We start from the raw sequence: 27,160 nt of genomic DNA on the forward strand, positions 1-27,160 counted from the left end.
TTTTGTGTATCTATATGTGTGGGAAGAATTTATTAGGGGAAAGCTAAATTGAAATAAGATTTGCATTTAATTCTGAAAGGGGCATGATGTCTGCTCATTCTTATCTCTTGCAAGAGTTAATACCATAGTCTTGGTCCAGCTTCTTTGAAAGTTCTATCTCCTTCACTCATAAGCCTCCTCCTATTGTTTGAGTTTCATCATTCCAGCAGAACGTACATGTCAATGGAGGTACTGGTCGCTGAGGGAGACACGCTTTTTTAAGTAGCTTGGGCCAATTCCAGACAAGGTTTTGAGCATCAGGACAGAGACCATGAACTGCACTCTGTTCAGTGTAAAGACCAGAGCACTAGGGACACGTGTTCATTGATGTTAAGCAGCTGGACTGCAGCATTGGGTACTAGTTGGCCAGAATCCCCATTCTCCTCCAGAACTGTTGTTTTGCACACCTGCTATCTATATTGTTGTCATCTTTCTACCCCAGATGTGACTGCATTTCAGCAGGGCTGCATGTATGTAGCTTGTAAAGAGCTTTGGGATACTTTGGGTTGACAGGTGCTATGGAAAGGTAAGATACTATTGTAAGTAATTCTATTAGGAATAGGCCTGAAGCAGAACACTGAATCCAAACTCTCTTCCCCCTGAAGTTTGGGGGAGTGCTCTATGGGTTCAATTCCATATACACATTTTGTTACTGAGGCCTATCTGTAATGAGTGTCCTCAACATTCAGGCAGTACAAAGTTTGTGGTCCACATTTTCAGAAAGTAGGGCTTTGAGGTCCATGCACACAAATACAGGATTGATGCCATAGATGCACATACAAATTAGTATTTAAGCATCATGCTCTCATTTGGACTAATTTAAATCCTCAGTGACTTCAGAGAAAGTTAGTCTGAATCTGTAACTCTGAATAGAGCCTGGCCCCTACATGTTAGGGTGGGACTGAGAAGGAGGGCTGCTCCGGGTGCTGTGACAGTCAGATGGCCGTCGGATGTGGGTGGCTGCCTGGGGAGAAGGGGCAGCAAAGGTGGCGTTGCTGGGGTGCTCTGAGACAGAAACGGGATGTCTGTGGGTGAGGTGCAATGGAAAGGAGGCAGAGAAGGAGGGTCTAGCGGGGGGTGCCCAGCCAGGAGGGAGGGGCAGAGAAGGGTGGGAATGTTTTTGGGGTGCCAGATGGAGAACAAGGGACAGGGGAGGGGAGTCGGGGGCGGGGACTGAGGACAAGGAGGATGGAAAGAGGGTCTGGAGGGGGGGACCATGCAGTGGAGTGGTGGTCGGGAGGGTGTCTCCTGGCATCATCACGCAGAGGCGGGCGCGCGGAGCCCGCCCCCCGCCTGGCTTGGCGGCAGCTCCGAACGCAGAGCCGGGCCTTTGTGACGCCTCAGGGGTTGCCGGGCTGCGGCGGCCGGTTCCGGCGGGGCGGCTCGGCGCTGGGCTCAGGACGCGGGGGCGGCCACTCGGGGCGCGGCGGAGGATGGGGCTGCGGGCGGCCGGGGACGCGGGGCGCCTCGCCCTGCGCCTGGGGCTGCTCCTGAGCCTGCTGGCCCAGCAGCCCGTGAGCGCCAAGAACGACAGCGGCTCTGCCCTGGAGCAAGCCGCGTTGGAGCCGATAGTGCAGCTGTTAGAGCCGGGTGAGGGGCGGGGCTGGACCGACGGGTCCCTGCAGGGTGGGCTGGACAGCAGGGTCCTAGGCAGGGGGGGGGGGGGGTGTCAGACTGGATGAGGGGGGTGTGTCTGTGGCGTGCCAGGCAGGGTGAGGGGATTTCAGGGGGTGCTAGAGAGGATGAGGAGGGGTGTCTGTGGAGTGTCAGATTGGGTGAGGAGGGTGTCTGTGGGGTGCCAGGCAGGGTGAGGGGATTTCAGGGGGTGCTAGAGAGGATGAGTGGGGTGTCTGTGGGGTTCCAGGCAGGGTGAAGCGATTTCAGGTGGTGCTAGAGAACATGAGGGGGGGTGTCTGTGGGGTGCCAGGCACGGTGAGGGGATTTCAGGGGGTGCTAGAGAGGATGAGGGGGGGTGTCTGTGGAGTGTCAGATTGGGTGAGGAGGGTGTCTGTGGGGTGCCAGGCAGGGTGAGGGGATTTCAGGGGGTGCTAGAGAGGATGAGTGGGGTGTCTGTGGGGTTCCAGGCAGGGTGAAGCGATTTCAGGTGGTGCTAGAGAACATGAGGGGGGGTGTCTGTGGGGTGCCAGGCACGGTGAGGGGATTTCAGGGGGTGCTAGAGAGGATGAGGGGGGGTGTCTGTGGAGTGTCAGATTGGGTGAGGGGGGTGTCTGTGGGGTGCCAGGCAGGGTGAGGGGATTTCAGGGGGTGCTAGAGAGGATGAGTGGGGTGTCTGTGGGGTTCCAGGCAGGGTGAAGCGATTTCAGGTGGTGCTAGAGAACATGAGGGGGGGTGTCTGTGGGGTGCCAGGCACGGTGAGGGGATTTCAGGGGGTGCTAGAGAGGATGAGGGGGGGTGTCTGTGGAGTGTCAGATTGGGTGAGGGGGGTGTCTGTGGGGTGCCAGGCAGGGTGAGGGGATTTCAGGGGGTGCTAGAGAGGATGAGTGGGGTGTCTGTGGGGTTCCAGGCAGGGTGAGGGGATTTCAGGGGGTGCTAGAAAGGATGAGTGGGGTGTCTGTGGGGTTCCAGGCAGGGTGAGGGGATTTCAGGGGGTGCTAGAAAGGATGAGTGGGGTGTCTGTGGGGTTCCAGGCAGGGTGAAGCGATTTCAGGTGGTGCTAGAGAACATGAGGGGGGGTGTCTGTGGGGTGCCAGGCACGGTGAGGGGATTTCAGGGGGTGCTAGAGAGGATGAGTGGGGTGTCTGTGGGGTGCCAGGCAGGATGAAGCAATTTCAGGGGCTGCTAGAAAGGATGGGGGGGGAGTGTCTGTGGGGTGCCAGACAGGGTGAAGGGATTTCAGGGGGTGCTAGAGAGGATGAGGGGGGAGTGTCTGTGGGGTGCTAGGCAGGGTGATGGGGTCTGCCGGGTGCCAGGCAGGGTGAGGGGGTATCATGCAGCGGGGATGGTCCCTGGGTTTTGAGGGCAAGCAGGATTTCCCTGAGCATGCTAGGAGTGGGGAAGTGCAGAAAGGCTCCCTGGCCCCCTTTACCTTCACCAGGAAGGAGCTTGGCTCCCCTGGTGCATGGATAGCAGGAGAGTAGTTCATATCATATGCCAACAGTGGGAAGATGTCCTTGTTCATTCATGATTTATCAAGTCACAGAGTTTCTAGGGCCCTCCTAAAGGGGGAGCAAGGGGAATTCTAAAAATTCTAGATTTACTTGTGATTCTTGTAGCTGAACAGTGTGGGCTAAAGGAATGTGTTGGGTAGACGTAAACTCCCTCATAGTCTGTTAGTTCATTGAGCAATGAGACACCTAAGTTCACATCTAGTGTGTCATTAGACACAAGGCCAGCTATATAGTGAATTGTATTCCTTCCTTCAGCCATCTGAAAGTGGACTTTTCCTTTTACAGAATTTCATCTGTCTCATTGTCCAAATAGGGTTATCTTATTTTTCCCTACCACATAATTTTTCATACTGTGTTTATGCCATTTCCCTGCTCAGATGTAACCACTCTCAGTGTCATTACAGAAATTGCCTATCAGGCATCATGAGGGATCAATGCAGCCAGCTGCTTTGACTACAAAACCTGAGTTCCAGCAGTCCTGGAACTAGAAATGAGAGTGTTGAGGTTACCCCCTGGACGTTCAGGCCTCATGCAGCGTAGTGGAAAATATTGCTAATAAGCCACAATAAGGGTAAAACATTTAAAACATGAATGAGTGACTTTCTCTATTAGTTCACTTCACAGGCATGACTTGGACAACCTCCATTGACATTCTCAAATAGGATTTTTAAGTGTTTATCAAAATGTATTATGTGCATCCTGTGATGTGACTTGTAATGAAAAGAGAGAATAATAGAAACAGTTTCTGCTCTGCATCGTTTTTACTAGGATTACAAATGTAGAGAAGAACCTGAGATGTCTATGCTTTGCTGGCACTAATTGCAGCCCTATGACTGGAATGTGAAATATATATTATTTTAGCATAGGCTCATCTCAGTTTGTGTGAGGTTTGCATTATATATCTCCGATTAATGCTAGTGGAAGTTATATACATAAATCTCTTTGCATAGGGAGGATGCTATACCTTTTTATCAGTGTCTGATGCAAAATGAAAAAGGCATACATAAATGTATGGATCAATAGGTTTTTTTTTTTTCTGGGGAGAGTTCTCAAATTTTAGATTGGTTTAAAAAATCTAGGGAGGAAATGCAAGTAAAAAAAGAGGTGAGATTACATCATAACAGTGAAATGTACAGTATTATATCATTGCGTCTGCTCCTGTTCCACATAAAGATTTTGTTATTTGTTTTTGTTTTTCTTTGTTGTTTTTTTTCAAATTCACTGACATCAGGATTGAGTCCACTGATAATTATTTCTGATTGGCATGCTAATTTAGAGTCAATCAGTTTTAAGTGACTAAATATGTTTAAAAGTTTAGTTGGCATAGTATTTGAAAATAAAAAAATCCTTTTTTTTAAATTCAGAGTTATTCATCTCTTATGAACAAATTACTATTGTAAGTTTAAAAACATAAGAATGACCATATCAAGTCAGACCAAAGGTTCATCTAGCCCAGTATCCTGTCTTCACACAGTGGCTAGTGCCAGATGCTTCAGAGGGAATAAACAGAACATGGCAGTTTCGAGTGATCCATCCCCAATTGTCCAGTCCAAGCTTCTGGCAATTGAATGTTTAGGGAAGCCCAGTACATGGGATTGCATCCCTGACCATCTTGACTAATAGCTATTGATGAACCTATCCTTCATGAGCTTATCTAATTCTTTTTTTGAATGCAGTTATATTTTTGGCTTTCACAACAGACCATGGCAACAAGTTCCACAGGTTGACTGTGTATTGTGTGAAGATGTACTTCCTATTTTTGTTTTTAACCTTCTGCTTTTTCATTTCATCTAATGACCCCTAGCTCCAGTGTGATGTGTTATGTGAAGGGGTAAATAACACTTCCCTATACACTTTCTCCACGCCATTCATGATTTTATAGACCTCTATTGTATCCCCCCTTAGTCGTCTCTTTTCTGAATTGAACAGTCCCAGTTTTTTAAATTTCTCCTTGTATGGAAGCTGTTTTGTCCCCCTAATCCTTTCTGTTGCCCTTCTACGTACCTTTTCCGATTCTAATGTATCTTTTTTGAGATGGGGTGACCAGAACTGCAGGCAGTATTCAAGGTGTGGGTGTATCATGGGTTTCTGTAGTGGCGTTCTGGTATTTTCTGTTTTATTATCTATCTCTTTCCTAATGGTTCCTAACATTCTGTTCATTTTTTTGACTGCCGCTGCACATTCAGCAGATGTTTTCAGAAAACTGTCTACTATGACTCCACAATCTCTTTCTTGAGTGGTAACAGCTAATTTAGACCCCATCATTTTGTATGTATAATTGGGATTGTTTTCCGATGTGAATTACTTTGCATTTATCAGCATTGAATTTCATCTGCCATTTTCTTGCACAGTCACCCAGTTTAGTGAGATCCTTTTGTAACTCTTCGCAGTCAGCTTTGGACTTCACTATCTTGAATAATTTTGTAACCATTGCAAATTTTGCCACCTTTCTGTTCATTGCCCTTTCCATATAATTTATGAATATGTTGAACAGCACTGGTCCCAGGACAGATCCTTGGGGGACCACAGTTTACCTCTCTCCATTCTGAAAACTGACCATTTATTTCTACCCTTTGTTTCTTATCTTTTAACCAGTTACTGATCCACGAGAGGACCTTCCCTCTTATCCCATGACTGCTTAGTTTGCTTAAGTTTGCAACAAAAGAGTCATATTATGTTTTATAATAATGCTACTGGATTGCGGGAAGCCTCCAGAGAGGATAGCATAGTTGATATCTGCCCCATAGAGGAAGTTTGCTTGCTTTGGGTAGTAAGGTTGCTCACCTTTTGTTAGTAATCTCTGAATCTGTTGGGTCCCCAGCTGCTCTTAAATCAAGTAGTAGCAGTGACCAAAATCCTTTTTTTCATTTGTATTTGGATGGGAGATTGCAAACCCTCCTTTCAGATGTGACCACACCTTGCCACAGTTGCCAGATCTGGTCATCTCTAGATTGGATGACTGTAATACGTAGACTCTGGGGTAGACACCTTGGGTAAAAAACCTGCAGCAGGCCCCAGTCAGCTGACTCTGGCTCATATTGTGGGTGAGGATGGAGGGGCTGAGAGCTTGGGCTCCAGCCAGAGCCTGAACATCTACAGAGCAATTTTTAGCGCCGTAGCCTGAGTCCTGCAAGCCTGAGTCAGCTGACCTGGCTAGCTGCAAGTGTGCCACGTGTCTTTTACCCCTTGTGGCAGTTCCTCAGCGAGTGTAAATTGTGATGGCTCCATTGAAATCAATAGAACTATGACAATGTACACCAGCCAAGGATCTGCCCTCCAATTTTCCCAGTTCTCTAACATGTTTTTTTTCTGTCCCTATGAACGAAAATAAACCATGTTATAATATGGGTTGATCACAGCCACATTTAAACATGTTTACATTTGTATTATAGATGGGATCTTGGAAATCTCCTCTCCCTTTCTATTGTGCTGTGGTGGTTGAGATTAGCCAAAGTTCTTGAGCTAACATCTCACAGATTTAAATGGTGGTTGTGGGGGGGGGGGGGTGAAAGGGTGGGGAAGGTGGACACTGAAGGCATGGTGTCTTAAGTTATGGGCCATCTCTCTGTTTTCACGTGATTTTGCATGAGGTGATACTGACAGAACCTATTTTTTCCCCTCCCTTTCTGGTTTGAGAGAGTTAATAATAATGAGCTAAATTGTGAAATTATTCTTTAAATATTGTTGTACATGTACTAAAAGAGTGTTCTGATTAGCACAGCTTATATATTTAAATAAATCACAAAGTCATAGTGACAGTTAGGAATAGCACAAATGTAGAATTATGAAGTTTCATGAATAATGTTGGAAAAGAGGTTATAACAGTTTGATATCAATTTATGCCTACTACCACTGTAGTGTTAATCCCTTACTGTAGAGTAAGGAGGGCTACTTTATATTTGTGTATCACTGACTGCTAGTGGAAAGGACCCACTAATTTTTCAACCACAGAAATGTTATGTAAAGTTTTAACAGCTTAAAAGAAGAGAAATATAAACTTGTATTACTGAATTAACATAACATTTTGTGTAAAAGAGATTCCAAAACAAAAAAAAATGAGGAATAGAAAAAGTAAACTTTGCATTTATGGTATTTATTATCATAACAACATATTTGGAGTAGGATACACTGATTATGTAGACTTGTAAAAACAGCTAAATAAATCTTCTTTATCCCTTTGCATTTTAGACGATTAAAAAGATGTATTACCTGTTTAATGAATTGTTTTAAAGACACTGCATAAAGTTGTTTAATTCCTCTATTGAGCAGTTACTTTATCTTAGCATCCTTATAAACATTCAACTTTCATGCTAATATTAATAAAATATATCATCCATATTTGAATCCCAGATGGAGATGTGAACCTTTTGCTTCTGCATATTTTGCGAAACCCATTTCCTAGTCTGAGAAGTACCAGAAAAATGGAAGAAGCCAAATCATAGTGGTTAAAACCACAAGAGTTAATTAAAAGACTGTACCTGGTTGATTCATCGCTTGTGCTGGCTGTCTAAAGCTGACCTTAAAGTGTGATGGAGAAAAAAATCATGTGGGAAGGCTTGCATTTGCCAAAAAGAACTAGGAAATGAGTTGATTGAAATATTGTTTACAGAGAATTTTGCTTAACTCTTTTCATAGATTCATAGATATTTAGGTCAGAAGGGACCATTATGATTATCTAGTCTGACCTCCTGCACAACGCAGGCCACAGAATTTCACCCACCACTCCTGCAAAAAACCTCTCACCTATGTCTGTGCTATTGAAGTCCTCAAATCATGGTTTAAAGACTTCAAGGAGCAGAGAATCCTCCAGCAAGTGGCCCATGCCCCATGCTACAGAGGAAGGCGAAAAACCTCCAGGGTCTCTTCCAATCTGCCCTGGAGGAAAATTCCTTTCCAACCCCAAATATGGCAATCAGCTAAACCCTGAGCATATGGGCAAGATTCATCAGCCAGATACTATAGAAAATTCTTTCCTGGGAAACTCAGATCCCACCCCATCTAATATCCCATCACAGGCCATTGGGCCTATTTACCAGGAATATTTAATTACCAAAACCATGTTATCCCATCATACCATCTCCTCCATAAACTTATCGAGTTTAATCTTAAAGCCAGATAGATCTTTTGCCCCCACTTCTTCCCTTTTAGGGAAGACCTATATTGTGCATAGATATTTTGTACTTCTCAAGGTATTCAGTAAATCAGTGATTCTCCAACTGGGGGTCGTGACCCTTCAGAGGGTCACATGTTATTATGTGGGGGGGAGGGGGTTGCGAGCTGTCAGCCTCCACCCCAAACCCCGCTTTACCTCCAGCATTTATAATAGTGCTAAATATAAAAAAAGTGTTTTTATTTATAAGGGGGGGTTGCACTGAAAGGCTTGCTGTGTGAAAGGGGTCACCAATACAAAAGTTTGAGAACCACTGCAGTAAACTAATTTAACAGAGTAGATTGATTTATAAGGAAATGCAGAGTATTTTCTCAAAAATGAGATTAAGATTTAAATATTAGTTATTTGCACTTGGTTTTCTGAAAAGGACTAGGGAAGACTTCAAGAAGTGACTTTCCTGGTAATTGGGTATTTCCTCCCCATCCGTCTGCCCGATCCCCCACACACCCTCCAAGCAGGTGTCATTGTATTAGAAATGTAACTTCAGACTTTGTGTTTAGGTCTGAATGCTACAGTATCCAAGGAAGTAGAATTTGGAGTATGCACAGTTACGTGTGGTAAGTAGGAAAGCAGATGAATAAAGCATATTGTAATTTGTTTGGTGGAAAAAAGTGCTAACTCTAGCAATTTAGCAGGTGTAATTTGCTTGCTCTCCTTCACCTCTCATTGATTTCAATTTCCAATAACTATAATTAACAAAAACAATCAAGCTGATTGTCATTAGAAGTTTAGGTCAGATCTGTTGTTTTATTAATTTCACAGCCTGCAAGCTCCTATTTTAAACCAGTTCCCTACATTTATTGGCACATGAGCTGCCTTCACCAAAGTAACAATTTTCTCTATTTGTGAACATCTGTGAGATGTTCAGAAGATGAAAGATCTTCTGATGCATCTCACAGATGTCTTCCCACATACAGTATTGCCAGCTCTATCAAAAAATCGCTCATCTGCAGTAGTCTATTCTATATTTCACATTTATATAATTTATGAACTATGTAATAGAAAGAAGAGGTATCCTGGAGAAAGATAGGATGAAAATTCAGCACACAGAATCTCAGAATTTTTGCTTCACTCATCTGATGAAAACTGGACATGTTGCAAAGAACACATCTGTGGTATTAGAGTGGTGATAGGGGCTGGAATGGAGTGGCACTGCATTGCTTAGAAAATACCCATTTAGCAGAAGGTTCAGAAATAGTATTGAATTTGTTTTGGACAGAATCTGTCTCTCATAGTATCATAGTACCTGGGAACAAGAAGGGAGGAGGGAAACCACCAGCTTTCAAATCAATTAGTCTGTTCCCCAGCCAATATGGTATTATTTCGTACATTACATTCTCTAGTATTTTTTTCCTGACTAGTTCTGAATGTCGCAAATGATGAGGCTTCCACTACTGCCCTTGGGAAACTATTCCACATGCTAATACATCTTGATCTCAAAAAGTCTTTTTTTCTGACATTCAGTTTAATTATGCCCTTTCTTAATTTAATCATTTACTGCTGGTTATACACCTCACTTCTCCTCATTATGAGCCATCCTAAATAATCTCATTTTCTTTCATGCTTTCACCCTTAAGATATTTAGAGACTATTATCACAGCCCACCTCTTCAGTGGACCTCTCAGATGTCCCTCCACTTGGGGGACTTAACTCAGTTTAGTCCCAAAGTTACCTGTGTTCCCAACAAATGTGATGTCCCTTCACTGTTATTGATGTCAGTTGTTTAAATCCTAAATAAATAATCATCAGTTAGAGGTTGGATGAAGGATTATTTACACTAAAGGGTGTTCCCCATAATTTTGAATTTGGATATTATTTTGTGTCCCTCATTTTGGGTTTCAGTCACACATTAGTTGGGTGTTGGCAGGTTGAAAGGTACTCCCTCCAGTCCATCCAGCCAAACGATACACATTTAACTCCCTTAATCTTTACTTATAAATTCATCCCTACATCCCTCAGTAATTTTTGTTGCTGTTTGAACTGCCTCCAGTTTCTCAATATCTTTCTGGTAATGTTGTGGTAAGAATTCAATATACCTGACGTGGTAATACCTCACCTTATAGAGAGATCACAAAGCCTTATTTCTTCATAATAATGATGCTTGTTAATATTTTGGTCAATTCTGCATTAGTCTTTTTTGCTGCTGTGTCCCAATAAATTTATGTCTAATTTTTCTGTCTGCTATTACCTCTAGGTCTCTTTCATCATTTGTATTTTCCTTCCCACTGATGTTTACTTTTTGTATTATTTTTCCCAGCTGTATTATTAACTTGCATTTTTTCAAGTTCCATGTTTCTAATCTTTCTAATTCAACATGACCATGTTTCCGTCCAAGTTAATTTGAATAACTCTTTAAAATAAGACTTCATTTTACAGGTATTGCAGGAGATTAACTTCTGCAGAGTTGGCAGCTGCTAATAGGGAGGGGAAAAGGGAAACAAGTTTTCTGGGAATAGAAGACAAAACTGGTCAAAATGGAGAGGCAGGGGAGTACTGAATTGGCCTGTAGGTCTCAGGATGGGGTTCTTTTAGTCAACTCTTTGACTTTGATAGGGTGCCATAGTTTTAATATTCAGGTAGTTAAAACAGGCATGTTCTTTCCTACTAAATGTGACCACAGTTAGCTCAGCATCCAGATTTTTTCAAACAAGCCATTTTGATGTTCACAGGTTTTCTGCTCACTCCCCTTCTGTTTTCCCAGACAACAAAAAGACCTAGCTCTAAAGTAAGAGGAATGTCTTTAATAAAAGTGTCAGTTCATTGTCATTTACACCTCTGTCTCTGCATCCTTGAGATGAGACGTTCTCAGCAGTGGAGAATGATTCCTGTTTTGTGACAGTTTCAGTAAGTGTTGTGGTCTCACTCTGTCACTTGAAGTATTGTTTCATGAGCTATATGTCATCTGTGAAATATTCTAAAATCTATCAGTGTGTATCCTACACATTTAAAGGAGGCAGATACATCACAACAAATTATTCTTCACATCAGCGGGGTTAATTCAGCATTCAAATCAATTTCCCATTTATCATACTTCAGGAGAGTTTTAACTCCCCTTTTCCCATGCCCCTGCAGTTTAGTAAACAACATGCTGCTAGAATAATGGCAATTTCTTCAGTGTTTACTGGGCCTAAACATACTATTCCCTCCACCCCCACACCCTATGTCATTTCAGTGAACTGTGTACACATTCTTTGGCAAAAATAAATATAGCATTTGTTTTGAATTTGTAATGGTTAAAATGAGGCAGTGTTCCCATTGAAATACTGATGTTTGAGAGTAAATACATTTTATTTAATTGAATTTTATACAGACATTTCCCTTAACCTTCAATATTTATGATTACCTACTTCCCCTCCTTATCTTCAGTAGGACCCTCCATGTCTTAGGTGGAGTTATGAGGGTCACAATGAGGAGGTCTGAATGGGATTCACTTCAGAGCCTGTCAGTGTTGTTCCTTAGCCAGCCAATACTGGTTACTGCTCAGTGATTCAAGGCTCTCCTTCTAAGAGGATCCTATCCTATGAGGTGCTTAGCACACTCAATCCCTGTTGACATCAGTGTGAATTAAAGGTGCCCAGTACACTGCAGGGTCAGGGTCAGAGTGGGAAGGCTATCTCTACCGTGCTCCCAGCACCAGCTGACTTGGGCACTGAAAGGCCATGTTCATGAATACTGCTAGTCAGCTTTGATGTTTGATTCGCTGTTTTGTTTTTTAGCAGTACACAGAATATTTCTGTTTATCCAAAACCCTTTGTGTTATCTGAATCCCTTCCTTGTCCCCCAGCATGAGATATAGGAAATACATGCTCTCTGTAGCATGTATATTATGCAGGGGACAAGAAAGGGGTTCAGTAATATGGGGGTTCATAGAATCATAGAATATCAGGGTTTGAAGGGACCTCAGGAGGTCATCTAGTCCAATCCTTTGCTCAAAGCATATCATAGAGCAGAGACCCCAGCCAGGACTATAAGGAGGTATAGTAGGACTAGCTCTGTCTACAGGGGAGGCCACTCTGCTGGTGAAAGACTCCTGCGGTAGCACAGGGAGTCCTCTGCAACCCCACTGTCATGGAAGTGAGTGAGTGGGGCTGTGACAGCAGTGCTGCAGAGAGAGATCCCTTTGCTGCTGCAGGCCCAGTGATACCCAATCCCTGCAGGCACAAGGTGTAAGATGCGTGGGTGGGGAACCTGTAGTCCTAGTGGGACAGAGCAGAGACCCCAGCCAAGGCTGCAAAGAGAAGAAGGAGGATGAGCCCTCAGTCTCAAGGGAGGCCACCCCGCTACTGGTTCCTGAATGGCTCCTGCCCTCTTGATTATCCAAACAAAATCCGTGTCCCACATGCTTTTTGGATAATCTGGAGTATACTATATAAAGTTTAATTGTATTTTGAATTCTTCTAAAAGAAGTTTAAGAATGACTTTTTAAAAATGTGACATGGTTACTCTGAGGATCTGTGTGTTTTAAAGGACCTTAGGTGATGAAAGTGGGCAAAAGTAAGTGTTCTCTGCCAAATCTTAAGCACACATATTGCATAGCCTTGGCAGAAGCTCTGAGAGGGTCTGTTTCTCCTAATGTATGGTAGATAAATTAGTTTAGTATCCAATATAAAGAGGGAGAAGGCAAAAAATGTTGGAAGAAAAAGAAGAAATGGAAACTAAAACATATTTTAAATATTTTTTGCAAAGGTATTGGCATTCGAGAAGTTATATTAACCAACGGGTGCCCTGGAAGTGAAACAAAATGTATTGTTCGTGTAGAGGAATGCAGAGGACCAGTAGATTGCGGATGTAAGTAGAATCCTATGATATAGGAATTTAGAGTGAATGTGTTTATTCAAGGGAAACATCCTTATTCTGTGTGAGTGTGGTAGAAGTGGAATGAAATGATTGCATTCTATTCTCCAATTACCCCATTAGGCAATCTAGTAACATTTCAGAACTCATTTCTGTACTGATGTGTGTTTGATTTTAAGTCGCTGTAAAGTACATTTTCTGCACTTATTTTCTATTTTGTAGATATGTATGTAGTTCTAAATATTAAGTCAAACTGCAGATATTTTAAATGGTTTTAATTGAAAGAACAATTTCAAAATAACATTCCTTGATTAGGTAAATTATGAAATGTATGGTACATACAGAGGTGTTATAGATGTATCTATTAAAATTTTCTTCCACAGGGGGTAGACCAATTTCTGAAAGCCTTGCAACTGTGAAGATCCCATGTATTTTTATACCTCCAGAGAATCGATTTACATATCTTTGGAAAATGTTAATTCCAGACCAGGTGAGCAACTGAACCTCACTTTGTGCAGGAGAATGATGTATTCAATACTTTTACCAGCTGCTTCAACAATCTCACGCAAACTCCTGGTTTAATTCTTTTCTTTGCGATCATAATACAAATGAAATCTTTCAGTTTTTCTTTGACAGTCAGATGGCACAAGAGCTTGTGTGCCCCACTACTTTGGAGAGCTCCAATTTTCCTTTATTTAAAGTAAGCAATAAGTTCTGTAATGTATTTTAGAAGGTAACCTTTTTTGTTCTTACTTGAGTAAATAAATGCAAAAGGTAATGCACATTAGAAAACATAATCCCAACTGTCATAAATATAAAGGGAAGGGTAAACCCCTTTGAAATCCCTCCTGGCCAGGGGAAAGCTCCTCTCACCTGTAAAGGGTTAAGAAGCTAAAGGTAACCTCGCTGGCACCTGACCAAAATGACCAATGAGGAGACAAGATACTTTCAAAAGCTGGGACGAGGGAGAGGAACAAAGGGTCTGTGTCTGTCTGTGTGCTGCTCTTGCCAGAGACAGAACAGGAATGGAGTCTTAGAACTTTTAGTAAGTAATCTAGCTAGGTATGTGTTAGATTATGATTCCTTTAAATGGCTGAGAAAAGCATTGTGCTGAATAGAATAACTATTTCTGTCTGTGCATCTTTTTTGTAACTTAAGGTTTTGCCTAGAGGGGTTCTCTATGTTTTTGAATCTAATTACCCTGTAAGATATCTACCATCCTGATTTTACAGGGGGGATTTCTTTATTTCTATTTACTTCTATTTTTTATTAAAAGTCTTCTTGTAAAAACTGAATGCTTTTTCATTGTTCTCAGATCCAAGGGTTTGGGTCTGTGGTCACCTATGCAAATTGGTGAGGCTTTTTATCCAACATTTCCCAGGAAAGGGGGGGTGCAAGTGTTGGGAGGATTGTTCATTGTTCTTAAGATCCAAGGGTCTGGGTCTGTAGTCACCTAGGCAAATTGGTGAGGCTTTTTACTAAACCTTGTCCAGGAAGTGGGGTGCAAGGTTTTGGGAAGTATTTTGGGGGGAAAGACGCGTCCAAACAGCTCTTCCCCAGTAACCAGTATTAGTTTGGTGGTGGTAGCGGCCATTCCAAGGATAACGGGTGTAATATTTTGTACCTTGGGGAAGTTTTGACCTAAGCTGGTAAAGATAAGCTTAGGGGGTTTTTTCATGCAGGTCCCCACATCTGTACCCTAGAGTTCAGAGTGGGGGAGGAACCTTGACATGGTGGCATAGTGGTGGGATTAACCTGAAATCATTTTGAGATCCAGTTGAGATTTTTTGAACTAGAAATACAGATTTTAAAAAGGAAATTTTTTTTTCTTTGGAAAGAAAGTCCAGAAAGCAGCTTTGAAACTGAAAGCAGCTTGGTTTCTCTCTGCTTTGTGGCCAAGCAGAGACAAAAGGGGATTATCTTGTGAATTGCAGGTTTTTTTTGCCTGGAGGCAGGGTACTTAACTCCTGCAGGGAAATCTTCCAATCCAGAGGTTTTTTTTTCTTTTCTTCCTAAAAGTAAATAGGGGGTGTGTGTTCTACCCATTTGCTTTTTCTTTGGGCTGGGTAAGCAGGTTTCCAAGCAGTTGGAGGTTTTTTGCTTTAATTTGGGCCCAGAGCAGAGACAAGGGAATTGTCTTTTTCTGTAGGCTGACAATCACTATCAGAGAATAGGTATTCTATTGCAGCACAGCAAAATTTTACAGCCAAGTTTTGTTTGTTTATTTCTAAACCTCAGGTGTAAAGTTAGTTAAAAACAGAGAGGTTAGAATGACCAAATCCTCAGCTCAACTACAGCTGGAATTAGCCAAATTTCAGGCTGAGGAAAGACAAAGGGAACAATGAAAAAGCATTCAGTTTTTACAAGAAGACTTTTAATAAAAAATAGAAGTAAATAGAAATAAAGAAATCCCCCCTGTAAAATCAGGATGGTAGATATCTTACAGGGTAATTAGATTCAAAAACATAGAGAACCCCTCTAGGCAAAACCTTAAGTTACAAAAAAGATGCACAGACAGAAATAGTTATTCTATTCAGCACAATGCTTTTCTCAGCCATTTAAAGGAATCATAATCTAACACATACCTAGCTAGATTACTTACTAAAAGTTCTAAGACTCCATTCCTGTTCTGTCTCTGGCAAGAGCAGCACACAGACAGACACAGACCCTTTGTTCCTCTCCCTCGTCCCAGCTTTTGAAAGTATCTTGTCTCCTCATTGGTCATTTTGGTCAGGTGCCAGCGAGGTTACCTTTAGCTTCTTAACCCTTTACAGGTGAGAGGAGCTTTCCCCTGGCCAGGAGGGATTTCAAAGGGGTTTACCCTTCCCTTTATATTTATGACACCAACTATACATACAAATGATAGGGTTTAAATTAGCTGTTATCACTCGACAAAGAGATCTTGGAGTCATTGTGGATAGTGCTCTGAAAACATCTGCTCAATGTGCAGTGGCAGTCAGAAAAGTGAACAGAATGTAAGGAACCATTAGGAAAGGGATAGATAAAACAGAAAATATAGTGCAAGTATAGAAATCCATGATACGCCCACACCTGGTATACTGCGTGCAGTTCTGAGCACCAATCTCAAAAAAGATATATTAGAATCAAAGACGGTACAGAGAAGGGCAGCAGAAATTATTAGGGGTATGGAACAGCTTCCATATGAGGAGAGATTAAAAAGACTGGGACTTCTCAGCTTGGAAAAGAAATGACTAAGAGGGGATATCATAGAGGTCAATAAAATCTTGACTGGTGTGGAGAGAGTGGATAAGGAAGTGTTATTTATGCTTTCACATAAGATGAAAACCAGGAGTCACGCAATAAAATTAATAGGCAGCAGGTTTAAAACAAACAAAAGGAAGTACCTCTTCACATAGTGCACAGTCAACCTGTGGAACTCGTTGCCAGGGAGTGTTGTAAAGATCAGAACCGTAATGGGGGTCAAAAAAGAGCTAGATAAGTTCGTGAAGGATAGGTGCTTCTATAGCTAATACGCATGATGTTCAGGGATGAAACCCCATGCTCTGAGTGTCCCTAGCCTCTGATTGCCAGAAGCTGGGAGTGGAGGACGGGATGGATCTCTTGATAATTGCCCTGTTCCATTCATTGGCATTGGCCACTGTCTAGATGAACTATTGGCCTGACCCAGTATGGCCATTCTTATGTTCTTAGAACTTGGGTTCTCAACCTGGAGGATGTGAACTAGTGTCAGTGGGTCATAACCATACTGCCCTACTCCTTTGGTGAATAGGAGGGGGATTCTGCCTAGATGTGATGGGGTTTTGGATAGTGAGGGAGAGATCCTGGTATGGAACTGATTGAGAAGTGCTTGAGTAGAATAACCAGTTTTCCATATGATTTTGATATAGATCATTTCCCCCTTATAAAGCTATTCGAAAAAAAATCCATTTTGTCTTTTTTTTTTTAATATGGATAGCAATCACTGATTCTTCCTAATGATTCGGCTATTCTGGAGGTACACAGGGATACCCATCCAGTAGCTTTCCAGTGTGACACAAAAGAAAATAATGAGATAGTTGCCTCTGTAAAATATACAGTATATACAACAGATGGTAAGTACATAGTAGCTTTTAAACCTTTTACAAGATATTGCTTGTGTTTAATGAGTAGCTATACGCCTTCATGAGACTGTACTTCACCTTAGTATCAGAGCAGGTGCTCACATACTATAATAATGAGTGCCATATAAATGCTTATCAATAAAAGACGAATATAAAAGAAATCACGGCTATGGAAAATATGAGGTTTTGATGGTAGCAATAAGTAATTTCTTAAATTTATAGGCTAAAATAAATTATTTCTGTTCGTCCTGTTAATTCATTACTATGGCTTGGTCAATCTGCACAGATCACAGGTGTCTTCTCTCACTGCTAGCAAAAAAGCAGGAAAGGCAACCAGTTAAATGGAAGCAGCTCTACTCCAGTTGGTGGCACCTTGTTCTCTGCTTCTCAGCTCCCCTCTTAAATTCCCCAGTGCAGTACAGAAGTAGGAAGACAACCTTTTGAATTTTAACACATTTAGGTGCCATCTTGAATTTATTATGCATTCTGGATTTAGAAAAGCTTAAAATTAAAAAGAAGATTTCATAAAATGGTTCATCTGCAACAGCTTTCTTCCCTCTTCTGCTGCAGGTAATTTTTGCTTGCATTGTCAGGAGAGACAGCAGTGGTCCCAGTTGCTTTTCAGATTCAGAGAGGCCAGCTGGAGACTCCAGTCTTCCCAATCAGTAGAAAAGAGAGGGGACCTTATTCATGTGGACAGAATCCCTGTCTGAAAAAAATACGGATTCAGATGGACCTAGAGCCATGGAGGACTATTTTATTGAGGAGAATGAAAAGAGTCTGGTTTAAAAGTGTGCTGCCAGCAAGACTGAATATCCAAATAAACATTGTAGAGGAGAGGGCATGGGACTGGAAACCTCTTGAAGTCCCTTATTTTTCTACTCCCCCATGGTTTCATGTCCTTCTGAAGCGACATTTAATTCAGAAAGGAACTCTGCTCACAGAGGTAAGGTCTCTTCTCTTTTCTTCTGTAGAGTATCCAGAATTTTTTTTTCATACTTAAATCCATCAGGCTCCCGCAAAACTTCCAGAGCTCTGGCTTTATCAGGTTATATTCTATCTCTGAATTCCATTTGTAGGAAGGAGTGGTTACCTTTGACCCTGATCAACACAGCACTTACTCCTGTGTTTAGGTTTAAGCACTTGAGTAGTCCCATTTACTTGGAGTCATGCTTGAGCTTAAACACATGATTAAGTTGTTTACTGAAGGAGGGCTAGGCTAAGGTCCATCCAACAGAGTGTCTCACAGGGATTACGAATATCTATTCAGAAATGATTGGTTTGGCTATGCAATTATAAGATTCTCAGCAAAGCCTGGCTCCAAGATCTACTGCCTCTGTTCCTTGGAAAAAAAATAATCAAGTTCCACTCTTCGGAAGACAATGGAAAAAGCCTATTCCATGCTCAGTGCCAAACTGGTTTCCTCTAAATCTGCTCTAAAGCTATACAGACTGCCAGTGGATTTTCTGATGAGTGGCTTACTTCACCTAACGTGCATGCAGCTGTTATGACCTAGAAAACTGAAGGTGGAAGAGATCATCAGTAAAGTAATTGATTGTGAGTTATACAGTTCTACAGAGACCTTTTTCTTCTATAGCCAGATCTGCTGTCTGTTGGCTTTCTGAGATCCAGCAAGATCAGGATTTCTTCATGTACCTCTCCAAGGGGATCAGAACTTTTGAAAGGTCCCTTTTGCTGCTAAAAGCTGTAGAGATATGCCACAGGAGTCCCTGTGTTTAGATGCAGACATTCTTAGTTCTTCTCTGATAGTTTGCAGCGCTCTGTTGCTCAGACTCTGGAGGGATGGGGGAGGGGGAAATGTTACTTCACATATTAGAATGCTGTCCCTCCCACTCCAAAGTTGAAAATATATTTTGCAGAGAGTTTAGGCATTACTTTATCAGACCTCTTGAACAAGAAGGTATCTCTGCCTATTTCAGAAAATCTAAACCTTTCTCCTCAGAGTGGATCCTTTTCTTTGCCATCTGTTAATCTCCAGTGAGGTAGAGCCTTAAAAGCAAATTTTTTTGGGGGGGGATGGGGAATGAAGAGGTACAAGGGGCAGAATTGGTCATTTTTCAAGGCCAATTACAAGGCCAAACCCTTCTTTTCTGCATCCATATTTAACTATAAGGGTTTCAGACCAGAATGGAATTGGCACTAGGGGAAGGGTCTCAGGCTGATTTTGTCCCAGTGGATCAGTTTTACTTAGGATAACAGTGGACCTTGTTCAGTATCTCCTAGAGTTACTTCCTCAGATTCCTCCAACTAAGATGATGTTTCACCTTCCCTTCGAGGCATTTGAATCCATAGAATGTAAGTTTCTATGTAGTCTCCCTTGCTGTGGTAATGGCCACTAGTCGAGTGATTTCAACACCTTCTAGATTGTTCCCTTATATGCTATTCCGCAGATATAGGGTTCTTTGCACCTTCCCTAGTTTTCTTTCCACAATGCTTTTGCCTTTTCACATCAATCAAGATATTTTCTTGCCCAGTTTTTGTCAGCAATGTAAGACTAGGAAAGGGACTATTTGGCATACCCTAGATCTAGAGAGCGCTCTTAAGGCTTGCTTGAAAACAGAACCCTTTAGAAAGCTGAGTTTCTTTGGGCCTGAGCCAATTCCCATTAAAATCAATGGGTGTCCTTGGTTCCCATAAACCTTAAAGGGCATTGGATTGGGCCCTTTGTTCATTTCAAGGGCCCCAATCAGTGATTGTCATTGAAAAGTATATCAGGAATCATACAGAGTACCAGAAGTGCCTTGTGTGGCTAGGGTCTACCCAGGTTGTCTCCTTTTTTTCCCAGTAGAAGGAGGTGAAGCCTAAGTAGATGACCTATGTCATGTGGCTTTCTGGTGATCTGTGCACACTTATCTGAAGCATTGCCAGCTGAAGGGTCTGGTTTTGACCGACACAACTTTGTTCAGTGGGTACTCAGCGTGGCTTTTCCCTGAGAGGATCCAGATGTGTTCTTGGAGAGAAGTGAATAGGATCATAATGGGTGTTTTCCAATTCCTTCCACTTCCTCTAGAGAAATGGAGAATGAGCTGCAAGGCTGGGGAAGGGGAGTGGAAATGCTTCAGCTTGGTTGGTTGGGTTTCCTGCTTGTTGCTGCCAGGGAAAGGAAAACCTTGTGCTGATCAACAGTTATAAAAAACAAAATGAACAGGTAAGAGGAAAACTTGTTTGTTCTGGCCTCATTCCACTCTCTTTTCCCTCTTTTTGACTTGTATGCTTGTGTAATTTGAACATTACGGCCAAATTCTCAGCTAATGTAAATAGGCATAGCTCTATTGGAAGAAATAGAGAACACTGATTTACACCAGCTGAGAATTTGGCCCCATACAGGCATAAGCATTTTTTTGTTTAAAACATGTAGCATGATCTTTTTCACTTCAAATTTTAGGATATGTGTTAGAAAGCTGGAAGAAGTATGCATTTTGCAAAAGGGCAGGAAGAGACCTGTAGGAATTGTTCACACACATATTCCAAGTGGCTATATGAAAGAACTTGGTGTAATGTAAAGCTGCCTATAGAGAGCTTTCATTTGCACTTCTCAGCAGATTACCATAGTTCTCACTGACCTTCTGTTGAACAATAATAATGCTTTTTCACAATGAGCTGTCATCACAAATGGGCTTTTCTTCTTTATTTTCAACACAGTTCCAGACTGATTGGTTCTGTTCTTCTTCTGTAGCATCCTGGGGACAGAAAACCATTACTTGTTTTTCCTTCAGTAAACATTATTATGGCCATTGCAAGGAAAAACCCACCCATTAGGAGTTGAATTTTCCATATGTCCCTCTTATCAAATCACTATCATGAGATACAGTAAAGAATTTGTTCATACTCCTTCCTGTTATGTTGTTAAGTTGCTTTTGAAGACTCCAGTGCCATAAGGCAGTTTATTCATGTTTTCTAATTATAGTTCTGTAGGGAGGGAGGATTTTGCGGGGGAAGGGGTGAAGACAGAGAATGATTCTCCTCATGGTGCCATGTGAAGGGAGCCAGTCTGCCAAAATCCAGAGTGTGCCCCTTGTTCCATCACCCTAGTGAGTGTGTTTATTGGCACCAGCAGTGGAGGAGGGGGAGGCAGCAGCTTGTCAGGCATCAGAAATGGCACGTCACCCACGTGGGCAGTAGGTTGTGCTGAGGCACTTCTGCAGCCCATTTCTCATGAGTTCAGTTCACTTCCTATTCAGGCAGAGGCTGCCTCTTTCTAACAGACTACTCTACAAAGGACATATTACATATTATCATTTTTTCTGTTGCATTATATAGTAATGAAATAGGGAATCCCAGTGACCATATTTGGAATTCCTGGTCTTTGTGTGTGTGTGTGTGTGAGAGAGAGAGAGAGTCAGCTCCCACATCTGGACATGCACATGCATTTTTAATGTGTAAAGAGTCTTGCAGATGATCTAAAAGGGGAACAAAGATATGTGCACCAGTAGTACATACGTACAAAAAAATCTGACTAGGGAGTAAAAAGTGCATTCCTATTTAATGGAGCAAAACAAACAATATATACTTAGAAAGCTGGGTCTGAAATTAAGTGAAAATAATGCATATATGCTGCTGAAGTGTGTAAACAAATGGTCAAGCATTCTGCTTATAGAGAGAATACTGTTTTATCATCTTCATCTACAACATCATGCTCTAGGAACAGCTCCAACTCACTGAAAAATTTTTTGGGAAACAAGGTGCAGTGGCAGTTCTTAGAATGATGTCCCCATGGGTGCTCTACTTGTAGGTGTGGCAGCACCTCCTGCACCTGGGATCAGAGATCTTCATCAGCTGTGCCTGTTGGACTGTACATGCCCCCCACCACATGCTCTGAGTGGGACGTATATATAGCACTGTGCAGTCCGACCGCCCCCAGTTCCATCTCTATTGCCTTTGGTCTGGGACGGAATCCGCAGCAGAGCCCGCTTCCCCTATTTCCCTCACTAGATAGTGCCTCACCTGTTGGTGTAAGGCAGTTAGTATGTTCTTCTCCTTTCTTTCTTCTATCTAAATATATATATATTTTTTGTTTTAATATTTCATAGTTATTTCACAGCTTAGGTTTCCATTTCTCCACTTCCCGCCCTTCCCAACTAGGAAGCCTTTTCCTTTCACCCTTTTGCCCAGATCCCCCGAGTTTAAGAAGTGAGTTTCTTGTGAGGCCACCTTCTCGGTAATGGATGGACATCTGCACTACATTTGCTGTCTGGAAGAGGGACACGTCCCACAAAAGTGTTCCCACTGCCTTGGCCTGAAATCCAGAGCCAGAAAAGACTGAGACATTAGATTAAAACTTCTCATGGAGAAATCGCTGCAACTGGCATCGGACCCGGGCCCAGACTTTTCCCTGTAGAGGCCCTCACTCTCTGCCAGGTTGTTTGCCTATCTTCACTCCCATGTCCCTTGAAAAGAAAGTCTTTTGTTTCTCACTCAGATGAAAATAAATGGGCTCCCTCCTCACACCTTGAGGCATATCCTCCCCAGCAAGGTTTGTTGCCTCAACATTGTTTGGCAGGGACAAAACTCTAGGGCCCATCCAAGTACCTCTGGTACTGATGCAAAGAAATGGTCTAAAGACCCTAACCGAGCAGATCTACAGCCCTTGGCACTGTTTCCGAGCTCTGGGGAACAATATAGGCTGACTTCAGGAGCTATAGCACCAACAAAAATGATGGCACAGGCACCCTTTTGGACACCGACAAGACCGTCGATACCAAGCAAACCCTCGGCACCATTGAAATCATCTGCACTGGCCAAGGCACCAGCCAAGTCACCAGCACTGGCCAAATCATTGGCACCATCTATGGACACTTCAGGGGAATACACTCTTTCTTCGGCATTGAGTCACCCCAGCACTAATGATGCTTTTCCCCCCTCCACAAGACTTTATGTACCCTAAAGACCTGCTGGTATCTGACACTTCTGAGTCTCCGCTCCTTTGACCTCCCCCCACTTCCACCCTCCTCTCAGAATGCACAACACTCCTACTTTTCTCTGCCAAGGATGGCACCTCCCTTCCCCAGCAATGAGGAGGAGGAAGAGGAGGGCTCAATTGCTTCCTTGTCTCACCACCAATTGATCTCTCTTCCTCCAACGCAGCGGCTCCTAACACAGGACACATCCTCCATCCCAATTCAAAAGGTGCCCCATCTCAAAGCCTGGCTCCTCCATGGTTCCAGGATTTGGAAGTAACCTGTTCAGAGGCAGTCAAACAAATACTTTTAAATAGTAGGTGGGACACAACTAGTCACATATATGTTCACTGAAGGACTAGATTTTAAAGCTGGTGAGCCTCCCCTGGACTTATCCTGGACCACATGCCAGACCTTAAACAATCAGATCTATCCACCACCTCCATTCAGGTACACTTGGTGACAATCACTGCTTTTCACTGCCACATAGATGGTCATTCTGTCTTCACACATCTGCTCACCAAACGCCTTCTGAAGGGTCTCTATAACCTTTATCCCCACATAGGAGACCCGACCCCTGCCTGGGATCTTGTCCTTGTCCTACGTTCTCTGACTAGACCCCCATTTGAACCAATGGCAACCTATTCTTATGTGCATCTATCAATGAAAATGACCTTCCTTGTCACCATCGCTTCTGCCCGATGAGTTGGTGAAATTATGGCCCTTATGGCATGTCCACCATCCACACTGTTCTACAAGGACAAAGTTACACTACATCCACACCCGAGATTTCTGCCTAAGGTTCCAACATCTATCCATCTCAACCAACCTATACAACTTCCTTGCTTCTTCCCAAAATCTCACAGTAACCAACAGGAGACAGCTCTACACACACTGGACATGAGACAAGCATTAGTGTTTTACTTGGACAGGACTAAACCTTTCCGAAAATCACCATGATTATTGCTCTCCACCACCAAAAGAGTCAGAGGCACAGCTGTATCTAAACAATGCCTTTCAAAGTGGATTTCGCAGTGTATATCTTTATCTTATGAACTCCACAATTGACAACATTCTTCCACAATCAGAGCACATTCCACATGTTCATTATCCACCTCGATAGCCTTTCTCAGTAATGTCCCCATTGCTGAAATTTGCAAAGCAGCCACATGGGCATCAACAAACACTTTTGCCCATCACTACACTATTATGCACGATGCCACAGCAGACACTTTCCTAGGATATGCAGTCCTATTATCGACAGTAAATGTTGCTCTGAAGCCCCAGCCTTCCAGTTAGGGGCCCTGCTTTCTAGTCACTTATAAGTGGAGCACCCACAGGGACATCACTCCAAGAAGAAGAGAAGGTTACGTAACCTGTGCAGTAACTGAGGTTCTTCGAGATGTGTGTCCCTATGGGTGCTCCATTACTTGCCCTCCTCCCCTCTGCTTTGGAGCCAAAAAAAATATGCTCTTGGGCAGAGAAGGAAGTGGGGGCAGTCAGACTGCACAGCACTATATATATGTCCTGTTCACAGCGTGAGGGTATGTGTGTGTGCGCATGTGCGGTCTGATAGGCACTACTGATGAAGATTTCTGATCCCAGGCGGAGGGGATGCTGCCACATCTACAAGTGGAGCACTCATAGGGACACATATCTTGAAGAACCTCAGTTACTGCACAGGGTGAGTAACATTCTCATTTGATGGGTTTCCTTTGGCTAGAAGTTGGGTTGAAAGAGAAAGTGCTCCAGGGTTGATGTGTTTAATTTATGTAATTATTAATCTATTTTTTAAAAAGAAGTGACTGAATAAATTAAATCAACTCACTGAGCCAGCAAGTTAGAGCACTATAAAATGTAAGTGCAGCCAAGCCCTAAGGGCCTAATCCAAATCCCTTTGGGGTGAATGGAAAGATTCCCATGGACTTCAATGAGCTTTGGATCAGAGAAGTGTTTGGCCCTGAGTATTCAATTACTCATAATATGTTGCTCTTTCAGACTGCAAATAAAATTAATGTGTTTGTTAATTTGCACAAAATCAGATTTTTACAGAAATTCCTAAAATATCTTCCAAAAATGTTTGTATTGGTTTGAGGCTACACTGACTTGTGCACAACTCACTTGAGACTTTTCTTTTTATAATTCTCCTATTAACCTAAATATTCTCACTTCTTCCCCACTAAAAGCTGTTTCTCCTCCTGCCCCAATCCAAAAGCAATAACTTTGGAGAGTCGTTGGGTCAGGTCCTGAGTTTTGATCTAGCCTAATTGTGCTACCCTGGTGACAGAAAGGGGGCAAAAAGCAGCTGGATCTCCCTAGCCAGGAAGTCCCAGGCCTAGAGATAATGTTGCTCCCCTTGCCCAACCCATAGAATGGGGGCCTGAGAAGGGGTACGGCAGAAGCATATTGCACTCTGGCAGTCCCCATCTGGTGGATAGCCCTTTATAGAACTGTAGGGCTGGATGGGATCCCAAGAAATCATCAAGTTTGGCCCCCTGTGGTGAGGCAGGACCCAATAAACCTAGATCACCCCTGATGTGTTTGTCCAACCTGTTTTTAAAAACCTCCGATGATGGGGATTCCAAAACCTCCCTTGGAAGCCTATTCCAGAGCTAATTACCCTTATAGTTAGTGATGTACTAGAATCTAGACTACTCTGAAGTACTCTGGAGTTGTCACAGAACTGACCCAAAATCAGGCAGCTACAACTGCCTCATTTATGGCTTCCCCTCTCAATTTAACTTAATGGAGGCTTAAGTGCAGCTGAAAATCTGTCCTTTTCTTTTCTCTTTTCTTCAATACAAACAAACAAAACAAGAAGTTTCACTTGAATTTACCACACATTCCTCTTTCAATCCAGAAAAACATGATCAAAGAATCAACAGCTACATTGTAAACATATGGCTGTGTAAAGGTTGGAGACTTATGAAATATACGTTGATAGGAGTGGAGCTATTTGAAAATAGTAGTCAGCTTCTAAGATGTTTTACTAGAGTATTCCTATTAGAGCATTTTAAAGAATATTCTCCTATCTCTACTTTTAATAAACAAATTATTTTTTTTTCAGAATTATTGGAATAAATATTACACTGGCTGAATTAGTGGATCAAGGACATACTGAGCCATGTCCTGCACTGTTCATTTTGGCAAAACTCTCACTGATTGTAATGGCAGTTTTGTCTGAGTGATGAGTACAGAATCAAGCCAGTTGCATTGCTTTAAAATACTCTTAAAGTGCTTTTTTGTGATACCTGAATCAGTATTTCCTCAGAGTAAAATGCTTGATTGGACATTCACTTTTCTCTCTGTTCTGCTTGTATTTTAATCATATGTGCTAGCCTTGAAGGCATCTCTGCTTGTGTTGTCTGATAGACTACTCTAGTTCGGGATTATGTGGATCTGCCATACGAAGCAAAGGTGAATTGATCAATACTGGATGAACTATGAGATACTTCCCACTTCTCATTAGCAGACTCCCCTGTTGCAGCCTGCAAATAGAGATATCCTTAGAGCATCATAATCGCTTATTACTAAGCAGTAAAATAAAAAATCTAAATTAATTAAATAGCAAAATTGAAGTTATTTTTAATTAATATCCCCCCCATCATTCCAAAATGTCACAGTCCAGCATTTAAAATGAAACTACCTAAAAGCAGTTAATTAGTTTAACCTTATCTGACAATTTCTATATGCAGAACAGGTTTCAGAAGTAGCAGCCGTGTTAGTCTGTATTCGCAAAAAGAAAAGGAGTACTTGTGGCACCTTAGTTTCTAAGGTGCCACAAGTACTCCTTTTCTATATGCAGAACAGTTAGTTTTGGAATTTCCAACCAGTCTAGTGATCATCCCTGTCAACCCTGTATAATGCAGTAAGACCATGGGGATTATAAAAATGATCTATGATTTAGGCATAATGAAATCATTACTGCTGTGATGCAAGAAAGTGGACTAGAGGGCCCATTAATACTCAAGTGATGCTATGGATTACTGCAATCACCATGATAATTTTGCATAGCAGTGAATGTCAGGA

The 27,160-nt window shown here is 42.3% G+C and overlaps 1 protein-coding gene across 1 annotated transcript in view; it reads left to right on the forward strand.

Annotated features, from left to right (window-relative positions):
• Positions 1–1,314: 1,314 nt before the first annotated feature.
• SPACA1 (sperm acrosome associated 1) overlaps positions 1,315–27,160 on the forward strand; it is a 28,716-nt gene continuing 2,870 nt past the window's right edge. Inside the window, exons 1-5 of the mRNA XM_048845061.2 lie at positions 1,315–1,629; positions 8,838–8,894; positions 13,024–13,125; positions 13,515–13,621; positions 17,069–17,204. Coding sequence (XP_048701018.1) covers positions 1,473–1,629; positions 8,838–8,894; positions 13,024–13,125; positions 13,515–13,621; positions 17,069–17,204 — 559 coding nt within the window. The 5' untranslated portion in view covers positions 1,315–1,472. The remainder of the gene's footprint in view (positions 1,630–8,837; positions 8,895–13,023; positions 13,126–13,514; positions 13,622–17,068; positions 17,205–27,160) is intronic.

This window comes from Caretta caretta, chromosome 3, assembly GCF_965140235.1.
Source record: "Caretta caretta isolate rCarCar2 chromosome 3, rCarCar1.hap1, whole genome shotgun sequence".
NCBI classification, from domain to species: domain Eukaryota; kingdom Metazoa; phylum Chordata; order Testudines; family Cheloniidae; genus Caretta; species Caretta caretta.